At 45.2% G+C, this 20502-nt stretch overlaps 1 protein-coding gene across 6 annotated transcripts in view; it reads right to left on the bottom strand.

The window, feature by feature from the left end:
* DPH6 (diphthamine biosynthesis 6) overlaps positions 1-20502 on the bottom strand; it is a 93251-nt gene that overhangs the window by 59720 nt on the left and 13029 nt on the right. The window contains exon 1 of one of the 6 annotated variants that reach the window (XM_077263906.1): positions 13408-13515. The exons of the other annotated variants lie outside the window; for them this stretch is intronic. Within the exon in view, the coding sequence (XP_077120021.1) occupies positions 13408-13416 (9 nt within the window). The 5' untranslated portion in view covers positions 13417-13515. Of the gene's footprint in view, positions 1-13407; positions 13516-20502 lie in introns of those variants that run through there. 6 annotated transcript variants of the gene reach the window in all.

Raw genomic sequence — 20502 nt, 5'->3', positions numbered from 1 at the left:
CATTGTGGGGTTCTGGTTAGTAGGTTGGTGATATCTGGTCCAGAGAGGTAGATTTGTGTGTCATCAGCATAGAAGTGATACTGAAAACCATGAGATTCTATGAGCTGTCCGAGGTCGAAGGTGTAAATGAAGAAGAGCAGGGGCCCTAGGACTGAACCTTGTGGGACTCTGACAGATAGGGGGCGAGGTGAGGAGGTGGGGTGCGAGTGAGAGACGCTGAATATTCGGTCTGTTAAGTATGACGCGATCCAAGATAGGGCCAAGTCTGTGATGGCAAGGGTGTAAAAAATGCAGCAATAATAAAATATTTATGGAGACCTCCCACTTGTACACCCCTTTTCCTTATACAACATTATGATGCTCTATTTTCACCAAAAGTAGAAAGCCAAGGGAAACTCAACCGTTCATGTGATCACTGATGAGCGGGAGTCCTATTGTCTATGGAACAAATGAAGATGGCGGAGTACAGCGCTTGGCTACATCCATAAGTCCCACAGACAATGAATGTGCAAATAAGTGACCAGTGGTATCAGACACACATGCAATGGGACCCCCAGGAAGCATACATTCAGATATTTCCCGGGGCTAGATAGGTACAGGACCTATAATAAATATTAATAAGAAGCTATTTAGATTAACCCCTTAGTGACAGCGCCAATTTGGTACTTAATGACCGAGCCAATTTTTACAATTCTGACCACTGTCACTTTATGAGGTTATAACTCTGGAACGCTTTAACAGATCCCGCTGATTCAGAGACTGTTTTTTCGTGACATATTGTACTTGATGATAGTGGTAACATTTCTTCGATATTACTTGCGATTATTTATGAAAAAAACAGAAATATGGAGTAAATTTTTAAAATTTTGCAATTTTCAAACTTTGTATATTTATGCCCTTAAATCAGAGAGACATGTCAGGAAAAATAGTTAATAAATAACATTTCCCACATGTCTACTTTACATCAGCACAATTTTGGAAACAATTTTTTTTTGTTAGGGAGTTATAAGGGTTAAAAGTTGACCAGCAATTTCTCATTTTTACAACACCATTTTTTTTAGGGACCACATCACATTTGAAGTCATTTTGAGGGGTCTATATGATAGAAAATAACCAAGTGTGACACCATTCTAAAAACTGCACCCCTCAAGGTGCTCAAAACCACATTCAGGAAGTTTATTAACCCTCTTTGCGTGCTTCACGGGAACTGAAACAATGTGGAAGGAAAAACATTTAACTTTTTTTTGCAAACATTTTACTTCAGAACCATTTTTTTTTAATTTTCACAAGTGTAAAAACAAAAATTTAACCATAAATTTTGTTGTGCAATTTCTCCTGAATAAGCCGATACCCCATATGTGGGGGTAAACCACTGTTTGGGCGCACCGCAGAGCTTGGAAGAGAAGGAGCGCCGTGTGACTTTTTCAATGCAGAATTGGCTGGAATTGAGATCGGATGCCATGTCATGTTTAGAGAGCCCCTGATGTGCCTAAACAGTGGAAACACTCCACAATGACACCATTTTGGAAACTAGACCCCTTAAGGAACTTATCTAGATGTGTGGTGAGCACTTTAAACCCCCAAGTGCTTCACAGAAGTTTATAAAGTAGAGCCGTGAAAATAAAAAATCGCATTTGTTTACACAAAAATGATCTTTTCGCCCACAAGTTCTTATTTTCACAAGGGTAACAGGAGAAACTAGACCACAAAGTTGTTGTGCAATTTCTCCTGAGTACGTCGATACCCAATATGTGGGGGTAAAACACTGTTTGGGCGCACCGCAGAGCTTGGAAGAGAAGGAGCGTCGTTTTACTTTTTCAATGTAGAATTGGCTGGAATTGAGATCGGACGCCATGTCGCGTTTGGAGAGCCCCTGATGTGCCTAAACAGTAGAAAGTTTTTGGAAACTAGACTCCTTAAGGAACTTATCTAGATGTGTGGTGCGCACTTTAAACCCCAAGTGCTTCACAGAAATTTATAAAGTAGAGCCGTGAAAATAAAAAATCCTTTTTTTTTTCCTCAAAAATGATTTTTTTAGCCTGCAATTTTATATTTTCTCAAGGCTAACAGGAGACATTGGACCCCAAAATCTGTTGACCAGTTTGTCCTGAGTATGCTGATACCCCATATGTGGGGGGGGCACTGTTAGGGCACCCATCGGGGCTCGGAAGGGAAGGAGCGCTGCTTGGAATGCAGACTTTGATGGGATGGTCTGCGGGCGTCATGTTGCATTTGCAGAGCTCCAGATGTACCTAAACAGTAGAAACCCCACACAGGCTACCTTATTTTGGAAACTAGACCCCCCAAAGAGCTTATCTAGATGTGTGGTGAGCACTATGAACCCCCAACTGCTTCACAGAAGTTTATACTGTAGAGCCATGAAAATAAAAAAATCATATTTTTTCCACAAAAATGATCTTTTCACCCCCAAATTTTTACTTTCACAAGGGTAACAGGAGAAAATGGACCCCAAAATTTATTGTGCATTTTAGGCTGAGTAGGCTGATACCTCATATGTGGGGGAGACCACTGTTTGGGCACATGGCAAAGCTCGGAAGGGAAGGAGTGCCGTTTTGGAATGGAGACTTTCATAGAATGGTCTGCGGGCGTTATGTCGCATTTGCAGAGCCCCTGATGTACATAAACAGTAGAAACCCCCCACAAGTGACCCCATTTTGGAAACTAGACCCCCCAAGGAACTTATCTAGATGTATGGTGAGAACTTTGAATAACCAAGTGCTTCACAGAAGTTTATAATGCAGAGTCGTGAAAATAAAAAATATTTTTTTTTTCCACAAAAAAGATTTTTTAGCCCCCCAAGTTTTTATTTTCACAAGGGTAACAGGAGAAATTGGACCCCAAAAGTTGTTGTCCAATTTATCCCGAGTACGTTGATGCCTCATATGTGGGGGTAAACCACTGTTTGGGTGCACGGCAGAGCTCAGAAGGGAGGGAGCACCATTTGACTTTTTGAGCGCAAAATTGGCTTTCGTGTTTGGAGACTCCCTGATGTACCTAAACATTGGAAACCCCCCCAATATTAACTCCAACCCTAACCCCAACACACCCCTAACCCTAATCTCAACCCAATCCATAATCCTAATCACAACCTTAATGATAATCACAACCCTAACCCCAAAACAACCCTAATTTCAACCCTAACCATAACCGTAATCAAAACCCTAAATCCAACACACCCCTAATCCTAATCTCAACCCTAACCTCAAACCTAACCCTAATCCCAATACACCCCTAACCCTAATCCCAACCCTAACCTTAACCCTAATCCCAAACCTAACCCTAATCCCAAACGTAACCCTAATGCCAACCCTAACCGTAATACCAACCCTAACCCAAGCCCTAACTCTAACTTTAGCCCCATCCCTAGCCCTAACCCTAGACCTAACCCTAAATTTAGCCCCAACCCTAACCCTAACTTTAGCCCCAACCCTAACCCTAGCCCTAACTTTAGCCCTAACCCTAGCCCTAAATTTAGCCCTAACCCTAGCCCTAACTTGAGCCCCAACCCTAACCCTTGCCCTAACCCTACTTTCACACTTGCGTCTTGTGGCATCCGTCGCAATCCGTCGTTTTGGACAAAAAACGGATCCTGCAAATGTGCCAGCAGGATGCGTTTTTTGCCCATAGACTTGTATTGCCGACAGATCGCGACGGATGGCCACACGTCGCGTCCGTTGTGCACTGGATCCGTTGTGTTTTGGCGGACCGTCTTCACAAAACAACGTTCAGTGTAACTTTTTTTTGTACATCATGCCCACCATTTCCGACCGCGCATGTGCGGCCGTAACTCCGCGCCCTCCCCCAGGACATAGACTGGGCAGCGGATGCATTGAAAAACTGCATCGGCTGCCCACGTTGTGCACAATTTTCACAACGTGCGTCGGTACGTCGGGCCGATGAATTGCGACGGTCCCGTACCGAAGCAAGTGTGAAAGAAGCCTAACCCTAGCCCTAACCCTAACCCTAAATTTAGCCCCAGCTCTATCCATAACCCTAAATTTAGCCCCAACTCCTCTAGCTGCCGGCCGGCAGATCATGGTGGGCGCACTGCTCATGCGCCCGCCATTTTCTTAGCAGATGAAGAAGCCAGCGGGCAGGAGAGGACGCAGGAGGACCCAGGGACACTGGTAAGTATAACAGGGTCCCCAAATCCCCCCTATTTCTCTGTCCTCTGATGTGCGATCACATCGGAGGACAGAGAAATTAAATGGGAAATCACGTTTTTTGTTGTTGTTTTTTTGCGACCGCCGGTAAACGGTTAATTACCAGTGATCGCAACCCGGGGGTCGGTAAAAACCCCCCGAATCATGTTATCTGGGGTCTCGGCTACCCCCGGCAACCGAGACCCCAGAGAAAATCCGACTCTGGGGGGCGCTATTCACTTTTTCCACAGCGCCGTTAATTAACGGCGCTATGGTTTAAGTACCCTTAACTGCCGCAGTTAAAAGGCGTATTGGAGGTCGTTAAGGGGTTAAACCTCAGATAAAAATGAAAATATATACGGTATATAAAAATGTTTTATTTAAAAAAAAAAAAAAAAAACTGCAAAATGTAATTATATGATAGATTGGTAAACTGCTACTGCCTGTCTGTCTACTACAAACCTCCTGACCACAGCGGCAGTGCAGCATCTCTAAGCACTAATGCCTCATGTGTTATTGCAGACCCTAAATCCGGTGATCTCTGGAGATGGACTTGTAACCTTGAGATTTGTTGATATTTTTCAACAATTTCAGATCTCAAGTCCTCAAACAGTTCTCTTCTCCTCTTTCTGTTCTCCATGCTTAGTGTGTGTCATGGGGTCCTTCTCCGGTATCACATAATCAACAGAGCTAGAGTATATTATATTATATTATAACAATTCCAAGACATTTATTTAGGCAAAAATACGAAAGGTCCATATATGATCCACCACACAATGGATAAAATAGTCCAGAACACGAATGCAGTTCAGTAACAGGATAAAAGTCCAACAATCCAGCAGAGAGAGGATCACATAGTTCATATACTCTTTCTTTCTCTCTGAGGTGCTGTGAACCCACCATCATTCCACACAGGACTGACTTCCCAGCTAATGTCCTCCCCAGCCCCCTCCTTATGTCCAGGGGTAGTCAGACAGGTTGGGGTGGTTTTCAGGCCTCCCAGACCTGACAAAGGTGCCTTGGGGATTAAGGCATTACAGGGGGGGTCATTGTTTCAACAAGCTAGTTCAATATGTCATTAGCATATTAGCAAACATGTTTATTCACTGACCCTGTGAGAAGACAACAATACAGTACTGTGGGGGCTGATATCAGATGGCAACCACAGCCATTCATCAATTAGCAAATAACTCATTCTACAAGAGAACACCATGAAAATAAGTAAAATAGAAATTTACACAAAAATGATACCCACATAACATATCACACCATCACAGTGTGGCACACAGACACAATACAAAGATTGAGTGAACTTCTCTCCTTTTATCTGGTTTCAGGCGTGATTTTTATATTGCCCACACCTGTTACTTGCCAAAAGCGAGTTTGAATGAGCATCATATGATTGAAACCCACAATTTTGGAAAGTTGCCAGCAATTTTAAGAACCATTTTTGGGGTTTAGTGCGAAATTGTGACCAAATTGCCTGTTTTTCCTCGTTGTGTCCCAATACACACAAAGGAAATAAACATCTGTATAAAAAAAAGTGTACCGTATTTTCCGGCATATAAGACGACTGGGCGTATAAGACGACCCCCCAACTTTTCCAGTTAAAATATAAAATCTTCTTAAAAGTCGGGGGTCTTCTTATACGCCGTATGTCATCTTATAGGGCCGGTGAATATGTGCCTTTTGGCGTGGGGAGTGGTCCCGATGACGAAGAGAGGGGGCGTCTCACAGTAAAGTGTGAGTGGAGTATATCCCCCATTACCTCATTGCGGCAGCGTGGGGGGTCTCTGTGCTGGGAGCGGCAGCTCCTCTTCGTGCCGTGGGTGCTCTGTGCTGTGGGGCGGCGGCGCATCTTCGTGCTGTGGGGCGGCGGCGGCACATCTTCTTGCAGCGTCGGGGCTCCTCCGGCATCTCCTCCAGGCCCCCATTGCTCTGATGCGGTGGCCTCCGGGAAAATGGCCGCTGCTCAGATTCAGATCTTGTCTCCCGAGATCTTGGGAGACGAGATCTGAATCTGAGCAGCGGCCATTTTCCCGGAGGCTGCGATGCGGTGGCCTCCGGGAAAATGGCTGCTGGGGGCGGCGCATGCTCAGATTCAGATCTGAATCTGAGCAGCGGCCATTTTCCCGGAGGTCACCGCATGGGGCTGCCGGTGCCTCCGGGCCTGGAGGAGATGCCGGAGGAGCCCCGACGCTGCAAGAAGATGCGCCGCCCCACAGCACAGAGCACCCACGGCACGAAGAGGAGCTGCCGCTCCCAGTACAGAGACCCCCACGCTGCCGCAATGAGGTAATAGGGGGATATACTCCACTCACACTTTACTGTGAGACGCCCCCTCTCTTCGTCATCGGGAACACTCCCCCCCCCCCCCACCCACCATATGCACATTTTATCTGTACCCGGCGTATAAGACGACCCCTGACTTTTAAGAAGATTTTGAGGGGTTAAAAAGTCGTCTTATACGCCGGAAAATACGGTAGTTGCAATAATTTTCTGGGAGAAATACTAAATTTTCCAGAACAATTTCAAGGGTGCCAACACTTTCGGCCATGACTGTATATATTGTACATGCTCTGATGAATGATTCCAGTAGTTCTGGACAAACAGCCTGAACCTTGAGAAACACCGAATATAAAAATCTATCATAAAAAACTTTGCAAGTACCGTATATACTCGAGTATAAGCCGACCCGAGTATAAGCCGACCCCCCTAATTTTGCCACAAAAAACTGGGAAAACTTATTGACTCGAGTATAAGCCTAGGGTGGAAAATGCAGCAGGTACCGGTGAATTTCAAAATTAAAAATAGATACTCCATACCGTTCATTATGGCCCCATAGATGCTCCACATAAAGCTGTGCCACATATAATGCTCTGCACCGTTCATTATGGCCCCATAGATGCTCCACATAAAGCTGTGCCATATATACAATGCTCTGCACCATTGCCCCATAGATACTCCACATAAAGCTGTGCCATATATACAATGCTCTGCACCGTTGTCCCATAGCTGTGCCATATATATAATGCTCTGCACCATTGCCCCATAGATACTCCACATAAAGCTGTGCCATATATACAATGCTCTGCACCGTTGCCCCATAGCTGTGCCATATATATAATGCTCTGCACCGTTGCCCCATAGCTGTGCCATATATATAATGCTCTGCACCGTTGCCCCATAGCTGTGCCATATATATAATGCTCTGCACCGTTGCCCCATAGCTGTGCCATATATTGCTCTGCACCGTTGCCCCATAGCTGTGCCATATATATAATGCTCTGCACCGTTGCCCCATAGCTGTGCCATATATATAATGCTCTGCACCGTTGCCCCATAGCTGTGCCATATATATAATGCTCTGCACCGTTGCCCCATAGCTGTGCCATATAGTGCTCTGCACCGTTGCCCCATAGCTGTGCCATATATATAATGCTCTGCACCGTTGCCCCATAGCTGTGCCATATAGTGCTCTGCACCATTGCCCCATAGCTGTGCCATATAGTGCTCTGCACCGTCCATTATTGCCCCATAGCTGTGCCATATAGTGCTCTGCACCGTTGCCCCATAGCTGTGCCATATATTGCTCTGCACCGTTGCCCCATAGCTGTGCCATATAGTGCTCTGCACCATTGCCCCATAGCTGTGCCATATAGTGCTCTGCACCGTTGCCCCATAGCTGTGCCATATAGTGCTCTGCACCATTGCCCCATAGCTGTGCCATATAGTGCTCTGCACCGTCCATTATTGCCCCATAGCTGTGCCATATAGTGCTCTGCACCGTTGCCCCATAGCTGTGCCATATAGTGCTCTGCACCATTGCCCCATAGCTGTGCCATATAGTGCTCTGCACCATTATTGCCCCATAGCTGTGCCATATAGTGCTCTGCACCGTCCATTATTGCCCCATAGCTGTTGCTGCTGCTGCAATAAAAAAAAAAAAACATACTCACCTGTCTTGCTTGCAGCTCCTCGGCGCCATCTTCCCGGCGTCTCTCTGCACTGACTGATCAGTCAGAGGGCGGCGCGCACACTATATGCGTCATCGCGCCCTCCGCCTGAACAGTCAGAGCGGAGAGACGCCGGGAAGATGGCGCGACGCCCGGCGTGTGGAACGAGGACAGGTGAATATGCGATACTTACCTGCTCCCGGCGTCCCGCTCCTTCCCCCTGCCTGTCTTCGGTGCCGCAGCCTCTTTCTCTATCAGCGGTCACCAGCACCGCTTCATTAGAGAAATGAATAGGCGGCTCCGCCCCTATGGGAGGTGGAGCCGCCTATTCATTTCTCTAATGAGTGGTCCCACGTGACCGCTCAGGGGAAGAGGCTGCGGCACCGAAGACCGTGTGACAGGCAGGGGGAGCGCCAGGATCGCCGGGACTAGGTAAGTATATGACAGTCCTCACCCGCCGACCCCACCACCGATCATGACTCGAGTATAAGCCGAGAGGGGCACTTTCAGCCCCAAAATTTGGGCTGAAAATCTCGGCTTATACTCGAGTATATACGGTAAGTACTCTGCCCACAATATGGTTGTAAAAAGAAACTAAGGCCTGAAATGTGTAACAGAAGCTAAATTATCAACTTCAGGGACATACAGTTAGGTCCATATATATTTGGACAGAGACAACATTTTTCTAATTTTCATTATAGACATTACCACAGTGAATTTTCAACAAAACAATTCAGATGCAGTTGAAGTTCATACTTTCAGCTTTCATTTCAGGGTATCCACACTAAAATTGGATGAAGGGTTTAGGAGTTTCAGCTCCTTAACATGTGCCACCCTGTTTTTAAAGGGACCAAAAGTAATTGGACAATTGACTGCAAGGCTATTTCATGGACAGGTGTGGGCAATCCCTTCGTTATGTCATTCTCAATTAAACAGATAAAAGGCCTGGAGTTGATTTGAGATGTGGTGCTTGCATTTGGAAGGTTTTGCTGTGAAGTAAACATGTGGTCAAAGGAGCTCTCCATGCAGGTGAAACAAGCCATCCTTAAGCTGCGAAAACAGAAAAAAACCATCCGAGAAATTGCTACAATATTAGGAGTGGCAAAATCTACAGTTTGGTACATCCTGAGAAAGAAAGAAAGCACTGGTGAACTCATCAATACAAAAAGACCTGAGCGCCCACGGAAGACAACAGTGGTGGATGATCGCAGGATAATCTCCATGGTGAAGAGAAACCCCTTCACAACAGCCAACCAAGTGAACAACACTCTCCAGGAAGTCGGCGTATCAATATCCAAATCTACCATAAAGAGAAGACTGCATGAAAGTAAATACAGAGGGTTCACTGCACGGTGCAAGCCACTCATAAGCATCAAGAATAAAAAGGCTAGACTGGACTTTGCTAAAAACATCTAAAAAAGCCAGCACAGTTCTGGAAGAACATTCTTTGGACAGATGAAACCAAGATCAACCTCTACCAGAATGATGGAAAGAGAAAAGTATGGCGAAGGCTTGGTACAGCTCATGATCCAAAGCATACCACATCATCTGTAAAACACGGCGGAGGCAGTGTGATGGCTTGGGCATACATGGCTGCCAGTGGCACTGGGTCACTAGTGTTTATTGATGATGTGACACAGGACAGAAGCAGCCGAATGAATTCTGAGGTATTCAGAGCCATACTGTGTGCTCAGATCCAGCCAAATGCAGCCAAACTGATTGGTCGTCGTTTCATACTACAGATGGACAATGACCCAAAACATGAAGCCAAAGCAACCCAGGAGTCTATTAAAGCAAAGAAGTGGAATATTCTTGAATGGCCTAGTCAGTCACCTGATCTCAACCCAATTGAGCATGCATTTCACTTGTTAAAGACTAAACTTCAGACAGAAAGGCCCACAAACAAATAGCAACTGAAAACCACTGCAGTGAAGGCCTGGCAGAGCATCACAAAGGAGGAAACACAGCCTCTGGTGATGTCCATGAGTTCAAGACTTCAGGCAGTCATTGCCAACAAAGGGTTTTCAACCAAGTACTAGAAATGAACATTTTATTTAAAATTATTTAATCTGTCCAATTACTTTTGGTCCCTTTAAAAACAGGGTGGCACATGTTAAGGAGCTGAAACTCCTAAACCCTTCATCCAATTTTAGTGTGGATACCCTGAAATGAAAGCTGAAAGTCTGAACTTCAACTGCATCTGAATTGTTTTGTTTAAAGTTAATTGTGGTAATGTCTGTAACCAAAATGAGAAAAATGTTGTCTCTGTCCAAATATATATGGACCTAACTGTAAAACATGCCTTGATAACTATTGGCTGAATGTTTGTTCCGCTATCTCTCCTGACAACCCCATTAGTGATGAAAAGGCATGCTCAGATAAGGCGTTAACTGAGCATGCTCATGTCCTAATCGAGTATTTTCAACGTGCTAAAAAAAAAAAAAAATGTTCGAGTTGCCAACCCTGCTACATGGCTACAGTGCTAACCACTGAGCCACCATACAGTGCTAATCACTGACCCACGGTGACCTTCAAAAGGCTTTTTGTTTCATTTCTTACTTCTAAATATCTGCAGGATTGTCTCAGAATGCCTGGGCAATACTGCAACAATGTGACAATTTATGAGACAGTAATGCAATTATTAGCCAGAGACGCCACTCCCCAATTACGTGTCCCTCTAATTCCACGCTCTCTCCCAACCATGAAATTGTCCATGGGAGAAATTAGCTGCAATACTTTAGAGTTTAATTGGCAAATAACACAACCTGTAATTATAGGCAGAAATGTAATATTAATGAGAAATAAAGAAAAAAAACTTTTAACAGTAAATTACCTTGCAGCCATTATCAATTTCCTTAAACTGCGGGTCCTTAGGATAAACTCCTTCCCCCCTGCAGAGAAGTAGGTAATTTTTCTCTGCCTGATAAACACAGCCATTAAACGTGGCGTGTATCACAAACCTCCCCACTTTCCTTTAAATGAAAACGTCGTGTAGCCTCGGGGGGCCTCTGTCTGACTTGATCCCAATGTGTCAGTTAATCAGATAAAAAAATAAATAAATGAAATAATCATCAAGTCAGAACCACAAACAGCCCGAGGGAGGCGGGAGACGGAGGAGCGAGGGAGGGGGCAAACTTATTAAGATTTGGAAGCGGCAAACAAAACAAGACATCCGGATGATGTTACAGCATGTGTAAAGGTTACTGATCGGCCGGGGACCACGCTGGCGACTCTCCCGGCTGCACACCTTCCACTGGGGCTGCCCCTCTTCCTACCCCCAGCAGGGGTTAGACAACCACATTAACCTTTCCGCTGCTGGTCAAATCTCAGGGTTTTGTAACAGTGTTTTAGGCCTTTCCAACAAAGCTACAGCAGATGCCTTTATTCTGGCATTTTGATGGAGGATTTGGAATTCTATACCTGAGATTACAAACCCAGAAGACTTCTTTGCAAGGTGGATCTATGTACCCATAATTATCCCATCGCCGCCAACATTTTATTCCTACTAGTGATGAGAGAGCGTGCTGGAATAAGGTGTTATCTGAGCATGCTCGAGTGCTAACCGAGTGTCTTTGGCGTGCTTGAAAAATCTGTTTGAGTCCCCGAAGCTGTATGTCTCGCGGCTGTTCGACAACCAAAACACATGCAACGATTGCCTGTACAGCAGCCCTAACACAGAACCACAGCGCTAGCACAGTACAGCAGAGCTAACAGTTCAGCAGCGCTAGCACAGTACAGCAGAGCTAACAGTACACCAGAGCTAACAAAGTACAGCAGAACTAACAGCACAGCAGACTGGCACCGTTCAGCAGCGCTAACAGTACAGCAGAGCTAACACAGTACGGCAGAGCTAACAGTACAGCAGCCCTAACAGTATGGCAGAGCTAACAGTACAGCAGAGCTAACACAGTACAACAGCGCTAACACAGTACAGGAGAGCTAACACAGTACAGCAGAGCTAACACATTACAGCAATCTCCCTCTTTCTAAACTCTCCCATCTCTGTCCTGAATGCAGCAGCCACGATCATATTCCTCTCCAACCACTACACCGATGCCTCTACCCTTTGCCATATTTATTATTTATTATTATAGCGCCATTTATTCCATGGCGCTTTACATGTGAGGAGGGGTATACATAATAACAAAAAGTACAATAATCTTAAACAATACAAGTCACGACTGGTACAGGAGGAGAGAGGACCCAGCCCGCGAAGGCTCACAATCTACAAGGGATGGGTGAGGATACAGTAGGTGAGGATAGAGCTGGTCGTGCAGCGGTTTGGTTGATCGGTGGTTACTGCAGGTTGTAGGCTTGTCGGAAGAGGTAGGTCTTCAGGCTCTTTTTGAAGATTTCGATGGTAGGCGAGAGTCTGATGTGTTGTGGTAGAGGGTTCCAGAGTAGGGGTGATATGCGAGAGAAATCTTGTATACGATTGTGGGAAGAGGAGATAAGAGGGGAGTAGAGAAGGAGATCTTGTGAGGATCGGAGGTTGCGTGCAGGAAAGTACCGGGAGACGAGGTCACAGATGTATGGAGGAGACAGGTTGTGGATGGCTTTGTATGTCATGATTAGGCTTTTGTACTGGAGTCTCTGGGTAATGGGGAGCCAGTGAAGGGATTGACAGAGGGGAGAGGCCGGGGAATAGCGGGGGGACAGGTGGATTAGTCGGGCAGCAGAGTTTAGAATAGATTGGAGGGGTGTGAGAGTGTTAGAGGGGAGGTCACAGAGCAGGAGGTCACAGTAGTCGAGGCAGGAGATGATGAGGGCATGGACTAGGGTTTTTGCAGATTCTTGGTTTATGAATGTACGGATCCGTGAAATATTTTTGAGTTGAAGGGGACAGGTGGATTAGTCGGTCAGAGCCATTCATTGCTCTGGTTGCCCATCTGCTATAGGATACAATATAAATGTATAATATACAGAATCTCCCACTCTAATCACCAAGACTTCTTGCAAGATGCACCACTTCTCTAGAATGCATTACCCTGGAAAATTCGATTGATCCCTAATACACAGTTTAAAGCGTGGCCTAAGAACACATTTCCTTACACTGACCTATCGCCTCACCTTAGTTATCTAACCACTACCGTTTTGCCCTTACAAAATTTTTCTCAGAATCCAGTCCCTTGTATCATTTGTCTCCAGACCCTCCATACACTTAATAGCCCTCTGTGTCTGTACTGTACAGATCCTGGCTGGTGACCGGTTCATGCAGTGTTACGTGAATACCCTATTTATTATATTGATGGCTGCATCGTATAATATCAGCACTTTTTACCATTTACCTTTCTCATCTCCCCTATTTCCTCCTAAATTGTAGCTTGCAAGCAGGTCCCTCACTCCTCTTGGCATCTGTTGAATTATGGGTTACTCTTATCTTTTTATTATCTGTACAAGTCCCTCGGCAGAATACGTTGGCGCTATAGAAATAAAATTAATATTATAGCAGAGCTAACAGAGTGCAACAAAAGTACGGTAAGTTTTGTCTGATTTGAAACATCAGCAGTTGTCCTCCCATAGTGCTGTCAGCTGTGATGCAGAGCTGTGCTGGATTATAACCAATACAGTACAGCAGAGTTGACCTTATCTCTTTACAAACGTAACAACCACTTTTGCAGTGGTCCTCTCACAGTGCTGACAGCTCTACTGTACTCCCCCCCCCCCCACTGCCTGTTAGATGGAAGCTGAAGCAATGTGATAGGACACCAACAGTGCAAATGTGTTTGTAATTAGACAAAGTTCAGTTCTGCTGTACTGTGTTAGTTCTGATATCACTCCAGAGCTGTATGTGATTATGAGATCAGACTGTCAGTCATTACATGTCTCACACTGGTAACGCCTCCTTTAATTTATAATAATCTCTGGAGGCAGATTCTCAGGGAGATCGATGTCTGGACGAGAGATCTCAATAGTTCATTTGCACATAAGAAAAAAGTGGCTTTCTCACGAATAAGACATTGGATCGCAGATATCAAGGTATCTATTTATTCAGCTTCCTATGACCCGCTGTGTTAGTACTGCTGTACTGATCTCAATACAGAGCTGTAGGTGATTGTGAGAGCAGACTGTCAGTCATTACATGTCTCACACTGGTAATACCTCTTTCATGTAAAATAATCTCTGGAGGCAGTTTCTCAGTGAGATCCATGTCCGGCCCAGAGCTCTTAACAACTCATTTGCATATCAGGAAAACATGGATTTTTCTGGAATAAGGAAGATCGCAGGTATCAAGATAGCTTTTTATTCAGCTCTCTATGATCTACATGCCCATATAGATGGATTAGGAGGGTAGATACTACAGACAGATTCCCTTTAAACAGCATGAAACCCCACAACAAACAGCATCAAAACTAAGGCCCCGATGCCCCAAGCAATTTTATGCCAAAAAGAGGAGAAAAACTTCTTGAAAAGTTGCAAAATGTTTTTGCAACTCACAGTTCATCTCCAGTTTCTGATGGGATTACATTTCTCATGGAGGTGAATGGCAGCTGAAAGATGCACCACATTCATTAAGAGGTGCACACATTCCTCCAGCCTTCGTTAAGGCTAGATGGAAAATGCAAGTCTTCATAAATTAGAAACATAAAGCAAATCTGAGAGCAGAATGATGTAGGGGCAGAGAGCCTGATTCCAGGGATGAGTCACTTTCAGGGTTGCTTGGTGCAGTTTTGACAGAATCCAGTTTTCTCCCATGCAAAAGTAGCAGTGGTCATAATACTGAACTGTGTGTAAACCCGCCCAAGCCCACTGATTGGTACACTGTCAGCAAGCTGCCAATCAGTGGTGGGGGCGGGGTTACACTTATTATTGACTGCTGTGCACGTGACACCTAGTCCTGCAGTGATAATCTCCTACTGATAAAACACTGACTGTATTGAAACTACAGACAATGAGTAACATTTGCAGAGAGATTGTCTAGTCCCTCAGTGGTGACAAATATTACATGATTTCAACCACTGTGTGTGAACAAAAATTTCTCATTCACTGACAACAAGCAGAATTTCTGAAAATGGTGTTGAATAGAAACCAAAAAAAAAATCACCTAACTCTTCTTCCATCTTTATTTCTAGAGGACCGGATAACCTCTTCAATGTCTCCTCCATCTGCGTATTTGGTCAGCATTGATGGCAGAAGGAGTATAAATTCCAAAGTAATTAAAAAAACGTTCTTTGGAGGAAAACAACTAAAGAAAATGTAAATTAAAGATTAGATTCAGCTTCAGACATGTCATCCTTTCACTTGATCTCTAAGTAATAATCCAGTGGTCCAATAGTTAAGGGCTTGATTGGATCGGCTTTCTTCTCCTTAAAGGCAGCATGTACGCTAATAGAGCATTTCCTGTAAGTGTCAGGAGAGAAGACGGTCGGCGGCCTGCTACTCAATTCTTGTAATTATAGTCTGTCCCCAGCCAGAGAGTGGCTGTATTTTACTGTCTGTGTTCCATGCAATCTGCATTCATCACTATTTTAATTAAACCAGACTTTAATTTAGTGATTTCATCCCAAAGAGTAAGAGGGGGGTGTGAGAAAAAAAAAGGATGAAGGAACAGAGTGAGACTGTAATGAGAGAGGGAAAAGGCCAGAAAAGAAATGAAAGGACAAAATGAGAAGGGAGGCAGGGCTACGACACGGCGGGAGAAGCCTGGGAGAGATAATTAAAAGTGAAAAGGAATATGAAGAGGTAAAAACAGTCGCACACTGGAAGGTATGGACACAGCGCCCAATTGTCTCAGCAGGTACAAATGTCTCACAATGTATGAGAGCAGCAATCTGATCTCACACAACGACTGGCACGTAAGACGGAGGGCACACAGCAGGTACAAATGTCTCACAATGTATGAGGGGAGCAATCTGATCTCACACAACGACTGGCACGTAAGACGGAGGGCACACAGCAGGTACAAATGTCTCACAATGTATGAGGGGAGCAATCTGATCTCACACAACGACTGGCACGTAGGACGGCGGGCACACAGCAGGTACAAATGTCTCACAATGTATGAGGGGAGCAATCTGATCTCACACAACGACTGGCACATAAGACGGAGGGCACACAGCAGGTACAAATGTCTCACAATGTATGAGGGGAGCAATCTGATCTCACACAACGACTGGCACGTAAGACGGAGGGCACACAGCAGGTACAAATGTCTCACAATGTATGAGGGGAGCAATCTGATGTCACACAACGACTGGCACGTAGGACGGCGGGCACACAGCAGGTACAAATGTCTCACAATGTATGAGGGGAGCAATCTGATGTCACACAACGACTGGCACGTAGGACGGCGGGCACACAGCAGGTACAGATGTCTCACAATGTATGAGGGGAGCAATCTGATCTCACACAAGGACTGGCACGTAGGACGGCGGGCACACAGCAGGTACAAATGTCTCACAATGTATGAGGGGAGCAATCTGATGTCACACAACGACTGGCACGTAGGACGGAGGGCACACAGCAGGTACAAATGTCTCACAATGTATGAGGGGAGCAATCTGATGTCACACAACGACTGGCACGTAGGACGGAGGGCACACAGCAGGTACAAATGTCTCACAATGTATGAGGGGAGCAATCTGATGTCACACAACGACTGACACGTAGGACAGAGGGCACACAACAGGTACAAATGTCTCACAATGTATGAGGGGAGCAATCTGATGTCACACAACGACTGGCACGTAGGACGGCGGGCACACAGCAGGTACAAATGTCTCACAATGTATGAGGGGAGCAATCTGATGTCACACAACGACTGACACGTAGGACGGAGGGCACACAGCAGGTACAAATGTCTCACAATGTATGAGAGCAGCAATCTGATGTCACACAACGACTGACACGTAGGACGGAGGGCACACAACAGGTACAAATGTCTCACAATGTATGAGAGGAGCAATCTGATGTCACACAACGACTGGCACGTAGGACGGCGGGCACACAACAGGTACAAATGTCTCACAATGTATGAGAGGAGCAATCTGATGTCACACAACGACTGACACGTAGGACGGAGGGCACACAACAGGTACAAATGTCTCACAATGTATGAGAGGAGCAATCTGATGTCACACAACGACTGGCACGTAGGACGGAGGGCACACAACAGGTACAAATGTCTCAATGTAGGAGAGCAGCAATCTGATGTCACACAACGACTGGCACGTAGGACGGAGGGCACACAACAGGTACAAATGTCTCACAATGTATGAGAGCAGCAATCTGATGTCACACAACGACTGGCACGTAAGACGGGGGGCACACAGCAGCACACAAATGTCTCAACGTATGAGAGCAGCAATCTGATGTCACAATGTGATTTGCACGTAGGACGGAGGGCACACAAATGTCATTAGTCAAAAGCCAAGACTGGACTGGGACATTTGTTATCACAGACCCTTATTATACACCTGTATGGTGCAAGAATACTTAGGAGACAAGGATCCTAAACCAACATTGTGTTAAAATTAATCTTAGGCCAAGTTCAGACGAGTGTATTTTCAGCCCAGAGTTGACTCAGTGATATAGCAGAGCTGAGTTTGTCACAGAGTCCAGTGCAGATCAGATAGTAGTATGACAGTGTACTCACAGAAAATAAGGTAGAGCTAGTTAACAAAATGATAGAGCTGAGTTTGTCACAAGGACCAGTATAGCAGAATTGGGGTTGTCACAAGGACCAGTACAGTAGAGCTGGATTTGTTACAAGGTCCAGTATAGAAGAACCGAGTTTGTCACAGAGTACTGTGCAGATCTGACAGCAGTAAGTCAGAGCGTACTCGCAGAAAATGCAATAGAGCTAGTTAGAGGAATAGTAGAGCTGGGTTGGTCACAAACACCAATATAGAAGAGCTGGATTTGTTACAAAAGTGTAATATAGGGGAGCTAAGTTTGTTACAGAGTCCTTTTCAGATCTGACAGCAGTAACAGAGTACTGGCAGAAAGTGTAATAGAGCTAATTAGAGCGGAGTTTGTCACAAGGACCAGTATAGCAGTGCTGGATTTGTTACAAGTTTCAGTATAGCAGACTTGAGTTTGCTTTAGAGTCCAGTTCAGAGCCAACAGCAGTATGGCAAAGTTGATTCAGCAATATAGAAAAACTGAGTTTGCCAGGTGGACCAAAAAAGCATTGGCACAGGGAATTGGGGTAGATGCCAAGTACTTGAGCAGTAAAGAGGTGACCCACCACCTGCGCCGGCCAATAAGGAATGTAAACAAACCAATGATCAGAGAGCCATTGGCAAGAGGATGAAGCAGCAGTCATTGTTGGACCCATGTGTGTCAATTGCAAAAATCAGTTGGATCTTGTTACACACAGACAAGCGGCCGATGGCAAAATACTGCAGCACTAGTCAAGTCCAATTTGCAGACAAGACTCACCCAATGGCTGTAGTTAAAAAAAACCATAAAGATACTATCTATATGTCAGGTGTTTTTCACAGATTCATTACAAAAATGACGCAGGAAACCGAATGTGTCCCTTTTTTATTGCGGTCAGATACTACAGGCACAGAGTAATAGACTGCATAGACTCCTGCTAGTGTCAAAACCCGCAGCCCAACAAGCTAATGTGCTCCACTCATGGCGATGGTCGAGCATCTCACCAGACATGTGCACTACTAGTCAGCAGGGGGCGCTGCTGCATCATGTTTGATAACGAACATGACAGCTACTTCCAGCACAAATGCAGGGGATGCTGGACACCTCCAATGCTTCAGTAATAGCAGATCACGGATCTCTGAAGTAAAGGTGGGGACCCTCTCCTGATAAAGGTCAAGCACCATAGAATAAATGGGCAGCCTCCTGGTTATAGCATTAAACTTTGGCTTTCCATCAAAGATGGCACCTGCCTTAATTTATAATGCTGAATGTGCAAGTGCCCGAGCGACGAAAGATGGCCGTGTTCACATCAGCATTGGGGGCTCAGGCAGATCGTCAGATTTACCAGAAATAATAGTGCAGCATGTGGTGCTTTTTATGGTAAAATGACGAGTGCCATGAAGGAAGTGAATGGCCCCTATGCAGGTGGCGGATGTATAACGGATCCTGCGACAATTTTACTATTCCTATGATAGAACACAACAACAAATTTGACAAAGGCGGATGCGAAGGGGGCGATCTTCTGCATTTTCATCTTTTCCATCCAATGTAGCCAAGTCCTGTAGGATAGGTCGCTTCCCATCCGACCACATCATGCAGCCTGGTCAGGCCTCCTTGCACCGGGCACTTTTGCAATATTTTTGTCCATGAGTGTTTTTTTTTTTTTTTTAAAGGGTTTATCCAGGACTATTTTATCTTTTACTATAACAGACAGGTTAGCCAGCTCAGAGTGGTCACCAATCGCTCCTGCCAGCTATTCAGCTGCTCCACATCAACAGAACAGCTCTTCTTCTTCTGCTCTGCTGACAATCATGATGATTGACAGGTGGCTTCCTGCAGTGAGGCAGCGGAGAGCCAGCAGACAATCAGCAGTCATGCACCATCAATAGAGCGGAGCGGAAGAGATGCTGATGCTCTGTAGATGTGACATCAGTGGAAGCTGCTGAATCGCCATCAGGAGCGGCCTGTGACCAATCTGTACTGGCAGAGATCGGCGCAGGGCACAACAGGGAGCTGGTTAGTACCAAAAAATTATTAGTCCTGGATAACCCCTTTAAGCAGTTTTCCAGCATGAAGATCATGTGGCGTCTCAGTTACTGGCATTTTTCTGATTTTTTATTTATTTTTTTTTTAACTCCATTCAACAGTGGAAAGAAAAAGCGAGATATTTTGGAAGCAAAAAATTCTGGCAGGATTCTCAAAAAGACACCAGGGTACCATCTTGGCGGCGTCTTTTGAGCCTTCCCATTCATTTGTATTGTTACTACATAACATCTTCAGAGTAGAAAACACCTGCAGAATGGTCGGGTCACTTCTTTTAGGCAATTGGTTTCTTTGGCAACCTCAAGCAGTTAAAAGACGTCCAAAAGCCTGAATATGTGAACAGTAAGCTGTTCTTCCATGGAGATGCGTATGTCCATTGTTTAGAGCATTTTCTGAGCGATTTTTCAGGTGGGTGTTGGAGCGGACCTGCCTGGAAAAGATGTTGTATCCACAAAAGTTTTATAATCCGTTTTTGGCTACTAAAAAAAAAAAAAAAAAAAATCAATCAGGCTACCAGGGTCTATCGTAATGTGTCCATCCCTCCGGCCTTTGATGCTTGCATGAAGCAAGGTATAATTACAGATGAGACTAGAACGGAGAACATGTGCGTCCTGCGCTCAACAAGCCACTAACGGCTGCAAACCTGGACCACATCCTTTATGGAAGGGATTAGTGGTCATTACTGTTAATTAGCACTCATTTGGCTTTCATTTGGGTTAGCGGTTCTGACCCCAGGG

This window comes from Ranitomeya variabilis, chromosome 1 (assembly GCF_051348905.1).
Source record: "Ranitomeya variabilis isolate aRanVar5 chromosome 1, aRanVar5.hap1, whole genome shotgun sequence".
Taxonomy (NCBI): Eukaryota; Metazoa; Chordata; class Amphibia; order Anura; family Dendrobatidae; genus Ranitomeya; species Ranitomeya variabilis.
The sequence above is the reverse complement of the archived record's forward strand: the minus strand, read 5'-3'. Positions and strand labels throughout refer to the sequence as shown.